The sequence below is a fragment of the Suricata suricatta genome, chromosome 3, assembly GCF_006229205.1.
Source record: "Suricata suricatta isolate VVHF042 chromosome 3, meerkat_22Aug2017_6uvM2_HiC, whole genome shotgun sequence".
NCBI classification, from domain to species: domain Eukaryota; kingdom Metazoa; phylum Chordata; class Mammalia; order Carnivora; family Herpestidae; genus Suricata; species Suricata suricatta.
In genome coordinates, this window is record NC_043702.1 from 57891010 (window position 1) to 57904289 (window position 13280).

The 13280-nt window shown below is 42.4% G+C and overlaps 1 protein-coding gene across 1 annotated transcript in view; it reads right to left on the minus strand.

Annotated features, from left to right (window-relative positions):
- ITGA6 (integrin subunit alpha 6) overlaps positions 1 to 13280 on the minus strand; it is a 64029-nt gene that overhangs the window by 24480 nt on the left and 26269 nt on the right. The window contains exons 9-16 of the mRNA XM_029933307.1: positions 12643 to 12898; positions 10183 to 10314; positions 6907 to 7117; positions 5988 to 6181; positions 5749 to 5837; positions 4846 to 4964; positions 1608 to 1706; positions 1105 to 1166 (exon numbers count right to left, since the gene is read on the minus strand). Coding sequence (XP_029789167.1) covers positions 1105 to 1166; positions 1608 to 1706; positions 4846 to 4964; positions 5749 to 5837; positions 5988 to 6181; positions 6907 to 7117; positions 10183 to 10314; positions 12643 to 12898 — 1162 coding nt within the window. The remainder of the gene's footprint in view (positions 1 to 1104; positions 1167 to 1607; positions 1707 to 4845; positions 4965 to 5748; positions 5838 to 5987; positions 6182 to 6906; positions 7118 to 10182; positions 10315 to 12642; positions 12899 to 13280) is intronic.

Consider the following 13280-nt stretch of genomic DNA (forward strand, 5'->3'; position numbering starts at 1 on the left):
AAAGAGATCAGGGAGGCAAAGGAACTGCCTGCCGATGGCCTAAAATATGGAGACACGGAGGCTTAAATTATGAAAAGTGGGCCTCTGATGCTATGAACTGGGTGGAGACAGACGTGTTTGCCAAGTTCTGGGATAGCCTATCCCTTCGGAAAGCTTCCGCTGGGGGCCTGCTACACCTCACAGCAGGCCTCGGGGACTATCCCCAGACCCAGGATGGAGGTGACCCTCACTCTCTCTACTTGCTCTTTGGGGAAAAGCTTTTCTTTAAATTCCCATGCACCACCTGCCCTCTGGATCTGTAGCAGGTGGCTTATACCTGAAAACGCACGGCTGTTACTAAATCACAGCACAGAAGGCTTTGGTGATGAGCACTCCTGTTAGAGTACCATTAGCCCTGTCTAATCCGGGGCAGACATCCCATTTGGACCGTAGGGAACGGGAGCAGAATCATACCTTATAAATGACAAACGGCTTTCACCGCACTATCTCCTTTGCTCTCACCATAATCCTCTGTGCCAATTCTATTACAGGCATTATTTACTGATAGGAAAATACAAACTCAGATGTTAAGAGACTTGCTCTGGGTGGCAGGGTCGGCCAGCCTCGGAGCTGGAACCAGGAGCAGAGCCCAGGGCTCTGACTTCTCAGGACCAACCTCCAGCCTCCCAGGAACCTGCACTCAGGGACACGCCGTGGGTGTTCCAGGCGGTGGAGGCCTCCGGGACGGGGCCAGGAACGAAGAGAGGCTCAGGCTCCGGCTCTCGCCCTTCTGAAGCACCACCCACCACCTCGCAACCACAAAACCAGCTTTCCACATGGCTCTTCAAAGGCAGAAAAATGGAGGAAACGGTTGTGGTAGCAAATGACTGCCCTCCCAAGGCATTCTGTCCTAAACCATCTGCTCTGGAAAATTCAAATGAGGACCAAATGGAGTGTTATCCCCTCCTGATTAAAGAGAAGACAACAGATCCACTGAATTCTGTAAACACGAATTTATGGAAGCCAGCTTGGCCACTGCAGTTTTTTTTTTTTCTGTTATTTATGTAGAACTTTGGCCCTGGCAGACAGAAAATGTAGAATTTTTAAAGGTGCGGGGGTACTTACATATCGAAGGATTGTAATCTGCGGGCTTGGCAGTATATTCAAAACAGGCCTTCACCGTGAGGCTGAATAAAATCAAACACATATTCCTTAAAAGATCCATTACTGCAGAAAAACCCATGTTCCCAGCTCTCACATCCCCCCACTGCCCACCAGTGAGTAAGATGTTATATATGTTCACTTTAAAGTTCTTGTCCCTTTGCCCATTTCTGTCTACTCTTGCCTGTGGCTCCCCAGAGCCACAGGGTCACCACAAAGCAGGGCTGTAAAACTGAGGAGGTCATGGGGGCCTTGGCGGCTCGGTCAGTTAGGCGTCCAACTCTGGATTTTAGCTCAGGTTCTATCTCACAGATTGTGAGACCAAGTCCCACATCAGGTTCCGCTTGGGATTCTTTCTTTCCCTCTCTCTGCCCCTCCCTTGCTTGTGCTCACTCTTAAAATAAAGAAACTTAAAAAAAAACCCCAAACGACTGAAGAGGTTACATGCACACCGCCGAAGCTCCTACCATATCCCACTAGGCGCCTCACAGAACGTTTTCCGACGGAGATCAATCGTTTTAGGTGTTACTTCAAGGGTTTTCTGAATATTAATCACAGGCCGGGACCTGAAAACAAAGGAGTAAGAAAACACAGGCTCAGCGTTTTGCTACCTTGAGTGGGAGATGAATTTACATACTATCAATTGCCTATGACATCTTAAACACTACAGGGGGGAAGAAACGTTCCCTGCTGCCAAAGAAAGTAACAGATCCTGTTGAAAACCTGATTATACAATTTTTATTTAAAAATTTTAAATACATTTATTTATAAAAGTTTTTATAGCTTTAACAGTTTTTAACCAAAATATTTTTTTACATTTATTTATTTTTGAGAGACAGAGCGTGACCAGGAGAGGGGCAGAGAGAAGGAGAGACATAAAATCTGAAGGAGGCTCCAGGCTCTGGAGCAACCCAGGTGCCCCTTGAGTTTTTAAATTTTTTAAAAACTTTATTTATTACTTATTATTTTTGAGAGAGACAGACAGTAAGCGGGGGAGGGCAGAGAGGGAGACACAGAATCTGAAGCAGGCTCCAGGCTCTGAGCTGTCAGCACAGAGGGGACTCGAACTCATGAACCATGAGACCATGACCTGAGCTGAAGTCAGACGCTTAACTGACTGAGCTACTCAGGTGCCCCAACAGATTTTAAATGGAAAGTAATATGTGCAATAAAGTTCTAGAATTTTCAGGCAAATGTTAGGTCTCTGTCCTCCTCCAAACCTCCAAGTGGCCTGGCATGTATGTCCTTCCAGAAACCTACTTGGTCTGTGTTTCTGTTAAAAATATTACCTAAAGTTAAATATAAAAGCATACATATACTTTTCTTGAACGGGAGCTTTACATGCTTCTTGTTCTGAATGTTGCTCTTTCTCACTAACACTTCAGAGGCCTTCTCCTATCTACCCATAGATCTGGTTCACGGTTTCTCGCAGCTGGTGGTGTTGCTCTGTCCCCACACAACAGGATTTATTTAACCATCTCTAACAGGTAGACCTTTATGCTGTTTCTAGGCTACTGGCTCTGACAAACATCCTTGTACCTGCTCCGACACATGTTTGAAATTTCCTGCAGGATAAACTCCTAGCAGAATTTCTGAGTCAAAGAATACGTGCATGTTTTTAATTTGCCAAAATACCTTCAAAAAGCTTAAAAACCCACATACACCCAATACCTAGGATGGGATCAGGGTTTCCACAAATGTGTGAATTTTAGTATTACAGGCAATCCTTAGCCTCGGGTCTCCATCTTATTTGCCCTTCCCTGCTCCCACCCCCAGCCTTAGGCCTTTGTCCTCATGCCACCAGAATGGGTCACAATTTTTCTGTCCCAACAGTATCTCCATAAGCAGAAACGACAAGCCCTTGGCCGTTCTCTGTTCTGCCTTAACCCCAACTTCGCAGACACTCAAGCAGCTGGAATCCCACACCTTTGGTCCTCCTCACCATATAAAAACACCTTTGCTCTCCCTCTCATCTTCCCCTCTACTTCCCACAGCCAGTGGGGCACCACCCGCCTAGGTCCTGAGCTCTGCCGCAGGTACAAGAAATCCAAGGAGACAGTGGTTGGGGGACTAAGGGGGATGGGGAGACAGAGCCCTCCCCTCTCCAGCACTCCGCAGCCAGAACTCAGAATGTGTTCCACGGTCTCATTACTGCACGGATCCCGTCAGAGTGACTTACGCGGGCTTCCGGTTACCCAGTCACCCTGGGTGAGATGCCTGACAAGCATGCCAAATCCCTTATAGGTAAGTGGAACTTCTGGCCTCAGCCTACTGGTAGGCTAGAGAAGACACGAGAACATTCACCGGCAAGGTGGAAGCCTATACAAGGACAAATGCTGCCCACCTTCTGGTTTGTAGGTTTCCTTTTATTTCAATTGTTTAACTTTCGGTTGCTAGTTTAGACAGCTGCTAATTTCTAAGATGCTCACTAGATATATTTCTAATTAAAGTTTTGAGAGCATATTTAAGAGGCAAAAATCCACAAATATTTTATAACTAATTGCTACAGATGCAAGAGTGTTTCATAGTATTAAGGCTTTAATGAGATACAAACATCAGAAATAAATATTTTAACACACCCCTCTGCCTAAAACATTGTTTTTGTAAGTTTATTTATTTTTTAATGTTTATTATTTTTTTTTGAGAGAGAGAGACAGAGCATAAGCAGGGGAGGGGCAAAGAGAGAGGGAGACATAGAACCTGAAGCAGGCTCTAAGCACCAACCTGTCAGCAGAGCCCAGTGCAGGGCTCGAACTCACAGACTGCGATATCATGACCCGAGCCGAAGTCGGACAATAAGCCGACCGAGCCCCACCAGGCGCCCGAAACAAATGATTTTTATGCCCATTCCCAGCAGTGAAAAGGGGGACTCAGGCAAAGCTGATGGAACCACCCCTGCAGCCCTCCTGGAGGTCATTCTGTGAATCTGAACCTCAAGTCTGAAATACACATGCCCTTTGCCTTCTGATATTCACCTTAAGGAATTTATCATAAGGAAATAATTCAGGACATGAACAAAAGTCAAGATGTTTACCAGCTTCGTGTATCATGAAAAACAAACCTGGAAAGCAACCTAAATATCCAAGGACAGGATGGCGGTTCTTAACTAAATCAGGACCCAGCTACGTGACGACTTGGAGGCAGCTGTTAACTTCATTTCAGAAAAGTGCTCAATGACAGAGCAAAAAACATCTGTACATTATAAACTCACTGACATGGAAAAAGTCCACGAAGGCATTACAAACTGACAAAAGCAGATTATAAAATAGTATGTATGTTATTATGATCTCAGTTTTGTTAAGTATACATGTACCTTCACAGAAAACAAAGGACTAAAATGGATGTAAACCAAGGTTTTAGAGCTTATTAATGGATAGTGAAATACAGGGGATGCCTTATTTCCTTCCTTATAATCTTTGTACTGTCAGATTTTATGTTTCAGTTTTTACCAAAATACCAGGTTTTAAAAATATACAGGAAGTAAAATTTTCCACCAATTCTGACTTTTTCCTCAATTCAAAATTAGCAAGATTTTACAAAATAGGTTTTATCACATTGTTATACCGCTCTCAAAAGAAACATCTTCAAAGTTCATACAAGCTTTTGACTTTGAAATCTAGGGACTACAATTTTCAATTAAAAGGGTGAAAATCTGAGTGTAACCAGATTACTGAACATGCATAACAGAAGTGCGAGCTGGCACACCTGAACACAGTGACGGAGTCGGAGAGGGAGCCCACCGCGACATCGGGGTAGGAGTTTCTATCGAGGTCCATATCTCCAGCAATTGAATACCCAAAATAAGGCGTTTTACCCTCGAGGATCTGAAATGAGCAAGGCATCAGAATGAACAGCCCACCACAAGGAGCTTCTCTCAGCTTTGAAAAAGCCACATGGTTCCTTTTAAACTCAAATTCAAGAGTTCACTTATAAATGATACTAAATTATAAAGGAGTTACAACTAAGTCTACATGTGACCCCACACCTCATATACTTAATTTCAAAGAAGTCATCTGATATATATTGTATCTCAAAGGTTTTGAGACCATTTTTGGTGAGCTTCTTTACTATATACCAAACAACACCTCGGCCTGCCCTCCAGAATGTCTTATTCTTCTCAAAATCAATTTTAATTTTTGGAAATCTCAATTCTCCATGTAATCACAATCACCTTTTTCATTTGCCCCATTTTTACCTTCACTGAGTATGCTACTAAAGGAAAGACATCGTATTTCCATCTATTTCTGCTGCCCGGTAAAATCGTCTTTTCCTTTGGATTACTTCTACTCCTGAAGAAATTTTGCAATTAAAATAAGTCCATCAATGCATTTATATCTATTTACTGTCCTGGTAAAATTGTGTTTTCCTTTGGATTACTTCCATTCCTATTTTATCTAAGGAATTTTAAAATTTAAATAAGCACATCCACATCATTGCATTTATGTCTATTTCCAAGCTATCTTCTAATAGTACATTTTTTTAACTACAAAAGTCACACTATTACAGATTTGTAAATAAAACACAAGTAGCGTGAAAATGACATAAACCAAATGCCTATTACATTTTTAGCTGAGATCCCTACTGTAGAAATCCAGGCTATTTGCTTACCTGTGTTGGCTTGGTATTTATTCCGTTCGGGGATCCGTGATAGATGAAAACCTTTCCCATATCATCATAGGGTGCTCCAACTGCAATATCTGTTGAGGACATCACGTTTCAACAAATGCTACATTTTAAAAATATTGCAATACAACGTTTCAAAACAAGATGCCATAAGCATTCACCATCTTAGACAATCGGATAATCTACCTATGAGCATCGTAACTGTTTCACAATCTACTACCTACCTGGGTAGCCATCTTGATTAATGTCGCCAATATTTTTTACTGCAATGCCAAACATGGAATCCTTGGTTCCATTGAGACGGATTGGCTTGACGTTATTCCACCTGCCTTGCTGGTTAATGTAAACGTACACTGCGCCTCCGACTTCTCCGTCTCTATCAAAATACTGTGGGGCTCCAATAATTATATCTTGCCACCTAAAAATACAACGAGGGATGAAAGTCAACCATCAGCTAAAATACCAGCGAGCTCACAGAGAATACTGCCAGCCCAGGTACTAAGAGCACAGAGATTGGATGTAGAAAGGATCTCAAGCCTGGAATTTATTTCTCCTCAGTTAAAACATTTTTAAGTATGTTTCTGTAATGTTTAGGTAACGTAATGTTTAGGCATGTAAATGTTTATGCTCAGGTAGGACATTTTACATGGTAGCCCATAATAAATGCCCAAAGAAAAATACAAAGGACCTGAAGACCATCCCCAAGTTAGAATGAGCATGCACAGAGACTCCGCCCCCCTCCACCCACCACCCAAACTGGCACCACCAGCCATAACTATGACTCTGTCCCCAATCCAACCTCTACTTCCAAAAGGACATCCTAGATGCTCTGACAGCTCCTAAGAAACCACAGAACAATGTAGGTGTCGTTTTTCGAGTTAACTATTTTTTCCCAAATCCCAAAACTCATGTCTGTGAGAATTAGAATCTGGAAACTGAAATGTAATCCTATATCATCGGGAGGGCAATGAAGGTCTGCTGCCAAAATACAAGTGATGAAGATGGGACAGCATAGTAAAAACCTGGCAGCAAAAACATTCTTTGGAATCCACTAACCTGAAAGGATGGTTCTTCTCAAGACCCAAAGAAGCCAGAGAACCAGTGATCTCTTGGCAAATGTAAAATAACCTAAGACACACTCACCCATCCTTGTTAAGGTCGGCCACTGCCACGTCATAGCCGAAGGATGATGCCAGACCCTCCCCGTCGAAAATGTGCTCAGGGAGAAGATGTGCAGACTTCATGTCTCTTTTCAGCAAAACCACAGCTCCACTGTGATTGGCTCTTGGAGCACCAGACACGAAAGTGAGCTCATCTTTAGAAACAATACCTTTTCCTGAGTCCAAAGAAAATCCTAGAAAAGTAAAATAATAGTTCACATCACCCTATATTACAGGAGGTATCTACCCTGGCAACTCCATCACTGTCTTTTCCTCTGGCTTCCAACCCTCTCCTTCTGAGCCTCTCTACCAGCTTGATACATTTATAACACGTAAGAGTTACAGAGCTAAGAGGTCTGACCAAGTACAAAGAAGTAGGCTGTTTCATGCGCTCTAAGGAAATACATGAAGACTTTTAAAGGAGACTCCCTATGCTACTTAACATCTCTGTAACTTGAATCATGAAGCATTCATGCATCTGAAGAAGCTGTTCGAACCCCATTTTAATACCGGAACTGTGGCCAGAGGAGGTCAAGCTGGCTATTAAATTATCACGGGAAAGGATACACAGAGATACAACCAGACACAGCATACTTCAGTGCATGTTACAGGACTCTGCTATAACGTAACGACTAAACAGGCAAGAACAAACACTAACATCATTCGTACACCGCAGACAACATTTTGGTATTTTGAACCAACTTGATTCTCGGACACAGACATGCAAACAAGACGATGACTGGTGAGATGTGGTATCTGAGAACCCAGTATAAACAATAGAGGTGAGCAAGCTGTCACCGATGACAATTACCTACTTGTTCGGAGAGCAGAACACGTGAGACACCTGATTATAAAGCATCAGGCAGGACGTCAGACAACAGAGATCTGCTGGCGAGTGTAAACGCCTCCATCAGAACCACTCGAATTAGGCAAATCTTGCTGTGTAAGGTGAGGCATATGCAGAATGGTGCAAGCGCACCCTTTTTAGTGGGATTTACAAAAAGCTTCACCGCTACTGTTGTAGTTCTCAAATTGTGAAGTGTGAGTTGCAAAATAAGATGAGCTCCAAGTTCAGAAAAGGGTGATGTAATCGAATCCAGCTCTGAACACCACGTGGCACCAGAGCCTCAACCATGGCAGACTCACGTGTGCTCGCTTGAAATACAAAATAAAAGGATGGATGCTCTGAATGGGTCAAAATAAAGTTTTTTAAATGACCATGACCAGGACAATTTACTTGTCATCTCAGAGGTCACAAACCTAGGTAGCTATTCATCGTCACATCAGGGGACGTGTTGGGCCGCTCCCTGGGAGGCTGTGTTTTATAAACAAACTGATCAGGGTCTGCATAGGAAACGCTGGTCAAAAACAGCAGGCCTGGACACGCGCGCGGAACAGAGAGACGGGAGAGAAAGCAATTACGCTTCGTAAGAGGCACAACAGCATTGGCTGCTCCGGCTGGACGATGAGGCCACCAGGCCACCACCGCCTCCAAAATCCACCCTCTTTGCCAGCGTCCACAACCTCAAGCCGATCATTTTATTCCTCAAAACCACAGACTTGTTTAAGTGACAGATGTACAGACAGCATGGACAACAAAAACTGTAACGATACAAACTTGATGGTCTCCCCCTCCAGGCTCCCACATTCGAGGAAATCCATTCATCAAAGTGACAAATGCGCTTAATAAAGTGTTGAATCTTTTCCGATGCTCCACCTGCATCTATGTTCACAAAACCCACGGGCATCTATCCGAAAGACTAGAGTGTTGGTTCCGTGACCCAGAGAGCCCTGACCAGGCTTCTTGACCATGAAGTTAAATTTTAATTTAAAATTAAATACCACTTCTCTCGCTCTCTCTCAAAAATAAACATTAAAAAATTAAAATTAAATACGTCTCATCATAAATAACCCCTAAGTAACACATTTGATTTGGTAACACATATACTCACGTAAAATAAAGGGCGCTGATGGTATTTACCCTGAAAAACCATATTTAATATTGAGACTGCAAACTGCTGGCACCTGCGTCCTTTCCTGCCCTGCACAGCCACTGACAAGGCCCTCGTGCATCAGTCGTTTCCCGCCCTGCCCGTCATCTCCACGAAACTTCCTTTCCTTGGCTGAGGGGTAACTGTGTGACCTTGGACGAAGAAATTAATCTTCCTAAGATACACTTTCTTTCACTCACCATCGAAAGAGGGATAATCATACTTATTTTATAATATTGTCGGGAAGGTTAAGTCAGGCCGGTAAAGTAATAAATAGAGCACAGGACTTCCAGCATAAGGTTGGCACTTAACAAGTGGTAAATTTAACTTTTCTCTGCCCTCTTCTATGCCTTTATATCACATTTTTAATTTGGGGGCAGGAGGGAGGGTTTGAAAAAAATTTTTTTTCTGAATTAGCAGTACCATTCATGTATACCTACATAATTAGATCATTTCGAGAATATGTTTACTAACACACTGATAACAACTATTCTTTGTGTTTACTTTTGTCTTCCATTGTTCCAGTAACATCTCTAGCATAGTTGGACTTAAAAAAATAGGTTACTCTTGAGGTTTAGGAGATTTTTTTACTTTTTTTTTTTTTTTTCAAGAAATGTGCAGTAATTATTCTTCATGTCAACTCACACCAAGAATTAAAGCTTTTAAAAGCCTTGTGTCATTACCGTAAAGCACACAAATGACTTAGGACGCCCATTAGTAACGCAGACAGGCCTGAGGACTGAGGGCACCAGCACTCAGACACGCGCCGGGTGTCCTCCAGCAGCCCTGCCCAGCTTCCGCTGGCAAGCTGCCATGCCACCCGCCAGGGGCCCCAGTCCAGAAGCAGGGCCAACCCTGGAAGAGCGACAGTCACAAAGGAAGGACGCAGAGGAAGTGACCGCCACTGACTGCACAGTAACTTCATAGACGCAGCTCTGGAGAGCGTCTCTAGAAAGGAGACAGCTCAGCCGACTGCCAACAGCCACGCACCTTGTCCGGGCTGCATGAACGGCCTGGGTCAGGGAACGGAGGCCTAGCTCAGGAGGTGTCCTCCCATCTTGAGGGAGCCCAGGTCAGAAGGGAAGGGTCCCAGGCACCCATCAGGTGACCTCAGGATCACCAAAGCTTAAACCCAATCGCCCATCAATGCAGCCTTGGGCCCCCGGCTCCTCCTGGCTCGTCCTCAGCCCCCAAGTCCAGGTCCGGGGAGGACACAGTCACTCTGAGGATCTGAAAAGACCAGCACGCCAAGCTATGCTCGTTCCTACCTAAATAACTGTTGGCAGGAACGGGAACTAGACTTTCGTCATGGTCAGTCTCTCCACCAACTTCGTAAGGCCCATCTTCAAAGATGTTCATGTCAAAAAAAGTGTCATTCTTTTGCTCTACACGAACAATGCCTACAGGAATGAAATGGCAAAACAACAACAAAACAAAAAACAATGAAGATGAAACAAAATAAAAGAGATGGTTCCTAATAAACACGCCTTGTTTTATCACTATCAGTATAGGAAGGAGAGTCTAGAGGAAGAAAAGGCAAAGGAAAGAGAGCTTTTGAGGTTATTAAAGTTTTAAAAAAATCACAGTGGTGAGAATTTTTACTAAGAAAATTGTTCTAATAATTTAAAAAAAGTGCCGCATGTATTTTCAGGAATTATCTTTATAATGCCACAAAACTAGATGGAAAATGGAATGTTTACCTAATGAAACCTATGGAAAAAACTTTTTAAAAGTTATAGGAGCCTGCTGTAGCACCCTACATCAACTTACCTACTTTACTATAGTGTAAAAGTAAAATGTTTTGATCCTTTCTCCAAATCATTTTAACCAAGATTTCATCTTTCTAAAATTTTCACAATTAACAATTTTAAAAAGATTTCATATAGTAAGCCTATTACATGACTTTTTAAAAATGGTAACATTTTAGGCCGCCTGGATGGATTAGTCAAGTGGAGCAACCGACTCTTGATTTTGGCTCGGGTCATGATCCGAGGGTCATAGGATCAAGCCCCTCATCAGGCTCCATACTGAGTGTGGAGCCTCCTAGAGAGATTCTCTCTCTCTGTCTCTCTCTGTCTCTCTCTCTCTGCCCCTCCCCTGGCTCATGTGTACTCTAATATTAAAAAAAAAATAAAAGGTAACATTTTAAGTCAGGGTTTATAGAGCAGGTAAGACGTTTCCCATAAATACATACATACATAATTGGTGGAGGGGTTTTGCTATTTTACTATCTATGGCATCTCTTGCTACAATACAACTATTTCTAAATTCAATGTGTTATTTTCATTAGGTCAGTATAACCTCACAAATACAGTTCATTATGTTGGGAGTAGGGAGGCTGAAGGAAATTACTCCCAAAGGTTAAGATGAATGATATAAAGAGGAAGGTGTCCTCAAGGATTATTTCTAACAGGAATTCAAACTTGCGGGGGGGGGGGTGGCGGGGAGCACCTGAGTGGTTCAATCTTTAAGCAACAGACTTTAGCTCAGGTCATGATCTTGAGATTCAGGAGTTCGAGCCCTGCATCGGGCTCTGTGCTAACAGCTCAGAGCCTAGAGCCTGCTTCAGATTCTGTGTCTCCCTCTCCCTGTCCCTCCCCAGCTTGTGCGTTCTCTCTCAAAAATAAATAAAAACATTAAAAAAATTTTTTAAACGAATTCAAACTTGGGAGATTTTTAAAATGCATTTCCTAAATTTTTCTTAACTAGTGAAAATGTTGGAAATTAGGATTTATTTTATTATCTTTTATGTTTTTTATTTATTTTTGAGAGACAGAGACAGTGCAAGCAGGGGAGGGTCAGAGAGAGAAAGAGACACAGAACCCGAAGCAGGCTCCAGGCTCTGAGCTAGCTGTCAGCACAGAGCCTGACGTGGGGCTCGAACCCACAAACCGTGAGATCATGACCTGAGCTGAAGCAGGACACTTAACGAACTGAGCCACCCAGGCGCCCCTTAATATATTTCTCAAAAGAAGTCTTATGTCTAAATCATATACATTTTTCATTATGCATTAGAGTTAATTGTCCTTTATAACATAATGGTTTTCTATGCCTGCCTAATTTCTTCAGAGAAGTTAAACTGCATTATAGCAACTGACCAGGTTCATCCAGTCAAAACTGAGGACCATTCTCCTGCCTCCCTTCCACTGCCTCCTTTTACCTGTATCACAATCGTCATTAAATGATACCATTAAACAACTTTCCCATAAATTATCTAAAATTCCCACCTCAAAATTTCCCTATTTCATCTACCTTTCTAACTTTTCTGCTTTATTAGTAAAACATAGCCTTTTAAGATAATACATAATGAAAGAAATATCTATATTAATACACTGTTACTTATATAGGACACCAATTATTTTGTTTTCAGGTTAAAACTTTAAAATGAAATGTTGACTAACATTAAAACATAAAACTTTCACCTTCAACGAGCAGGAAAACACAAAACAGGAAAAAACCCCACTAATGTTAATTATTATATTCTTACAGAAAAAGGCTAACTACTTGTATTAACATAAATTGCTGAGAGAGGAGAAAAAATATCTTCAAACATTTCCACCGTTACTGAAATCACATAATTAAGAGATTATAAGATCCCACCTTACTTCTATAATACACCAGTGCCTCGTAACACATTTTGTTTTAACTTAAAATGTACTCGATCATGGTGCATATAGGAGAAATTATGTGGTCATTCTAACCTCTGTCGCTATAAATACATGTCCTACCTTTCCAGTTATAAGTGCCCGGGGCTCCAAATACAACGTAATGGAAGTCTTTAGTGAAAGTAGCTGCGACTCCTTGCTGGCAAGAGCCAAATTTTTCATGGCCTCTCAACCGGCCATCACAGAAACTCCAGTCTCCTCCATCCATGTCATCTTCGATCTTGAGATTCTGACTCAGGACATAACACCTGCCAAAGATGTCGCGGGATTCCTGCTTTGTGTTGACGTGTTGCCTTTTTTCATATCGGTGAGCACATGTCTGCAAACAGACGGAACGAAGCAGCCCATTCGTTTGCACAAAATCTTATGTTTATTATCAACAATGTTATCAATTTGTAATAAAGAGGGATTCCTTCTAAACAGGATGTGAAACATGTCCTCATCCTGCGCCTGGATCCAAAACCAGCGACTGTCCCCCCAAGTGGCACTGAGAAGACCATCATCTAGCAGATAGGAGCCAGGACTCCTGTCTTCTTCTCACCTGGAGAATAGTGCTCCAGCCCAAATACAGAATGCCAGTCTATAATTCACAGGCAATTTATTTGTAAATTTACCTGTCACGTAAACAATGGGAAATATCTTACTCCATTTTCTTAATTTAATTGGCTTTGATGGCTGTATAAACTTTCACATCAGTGTGT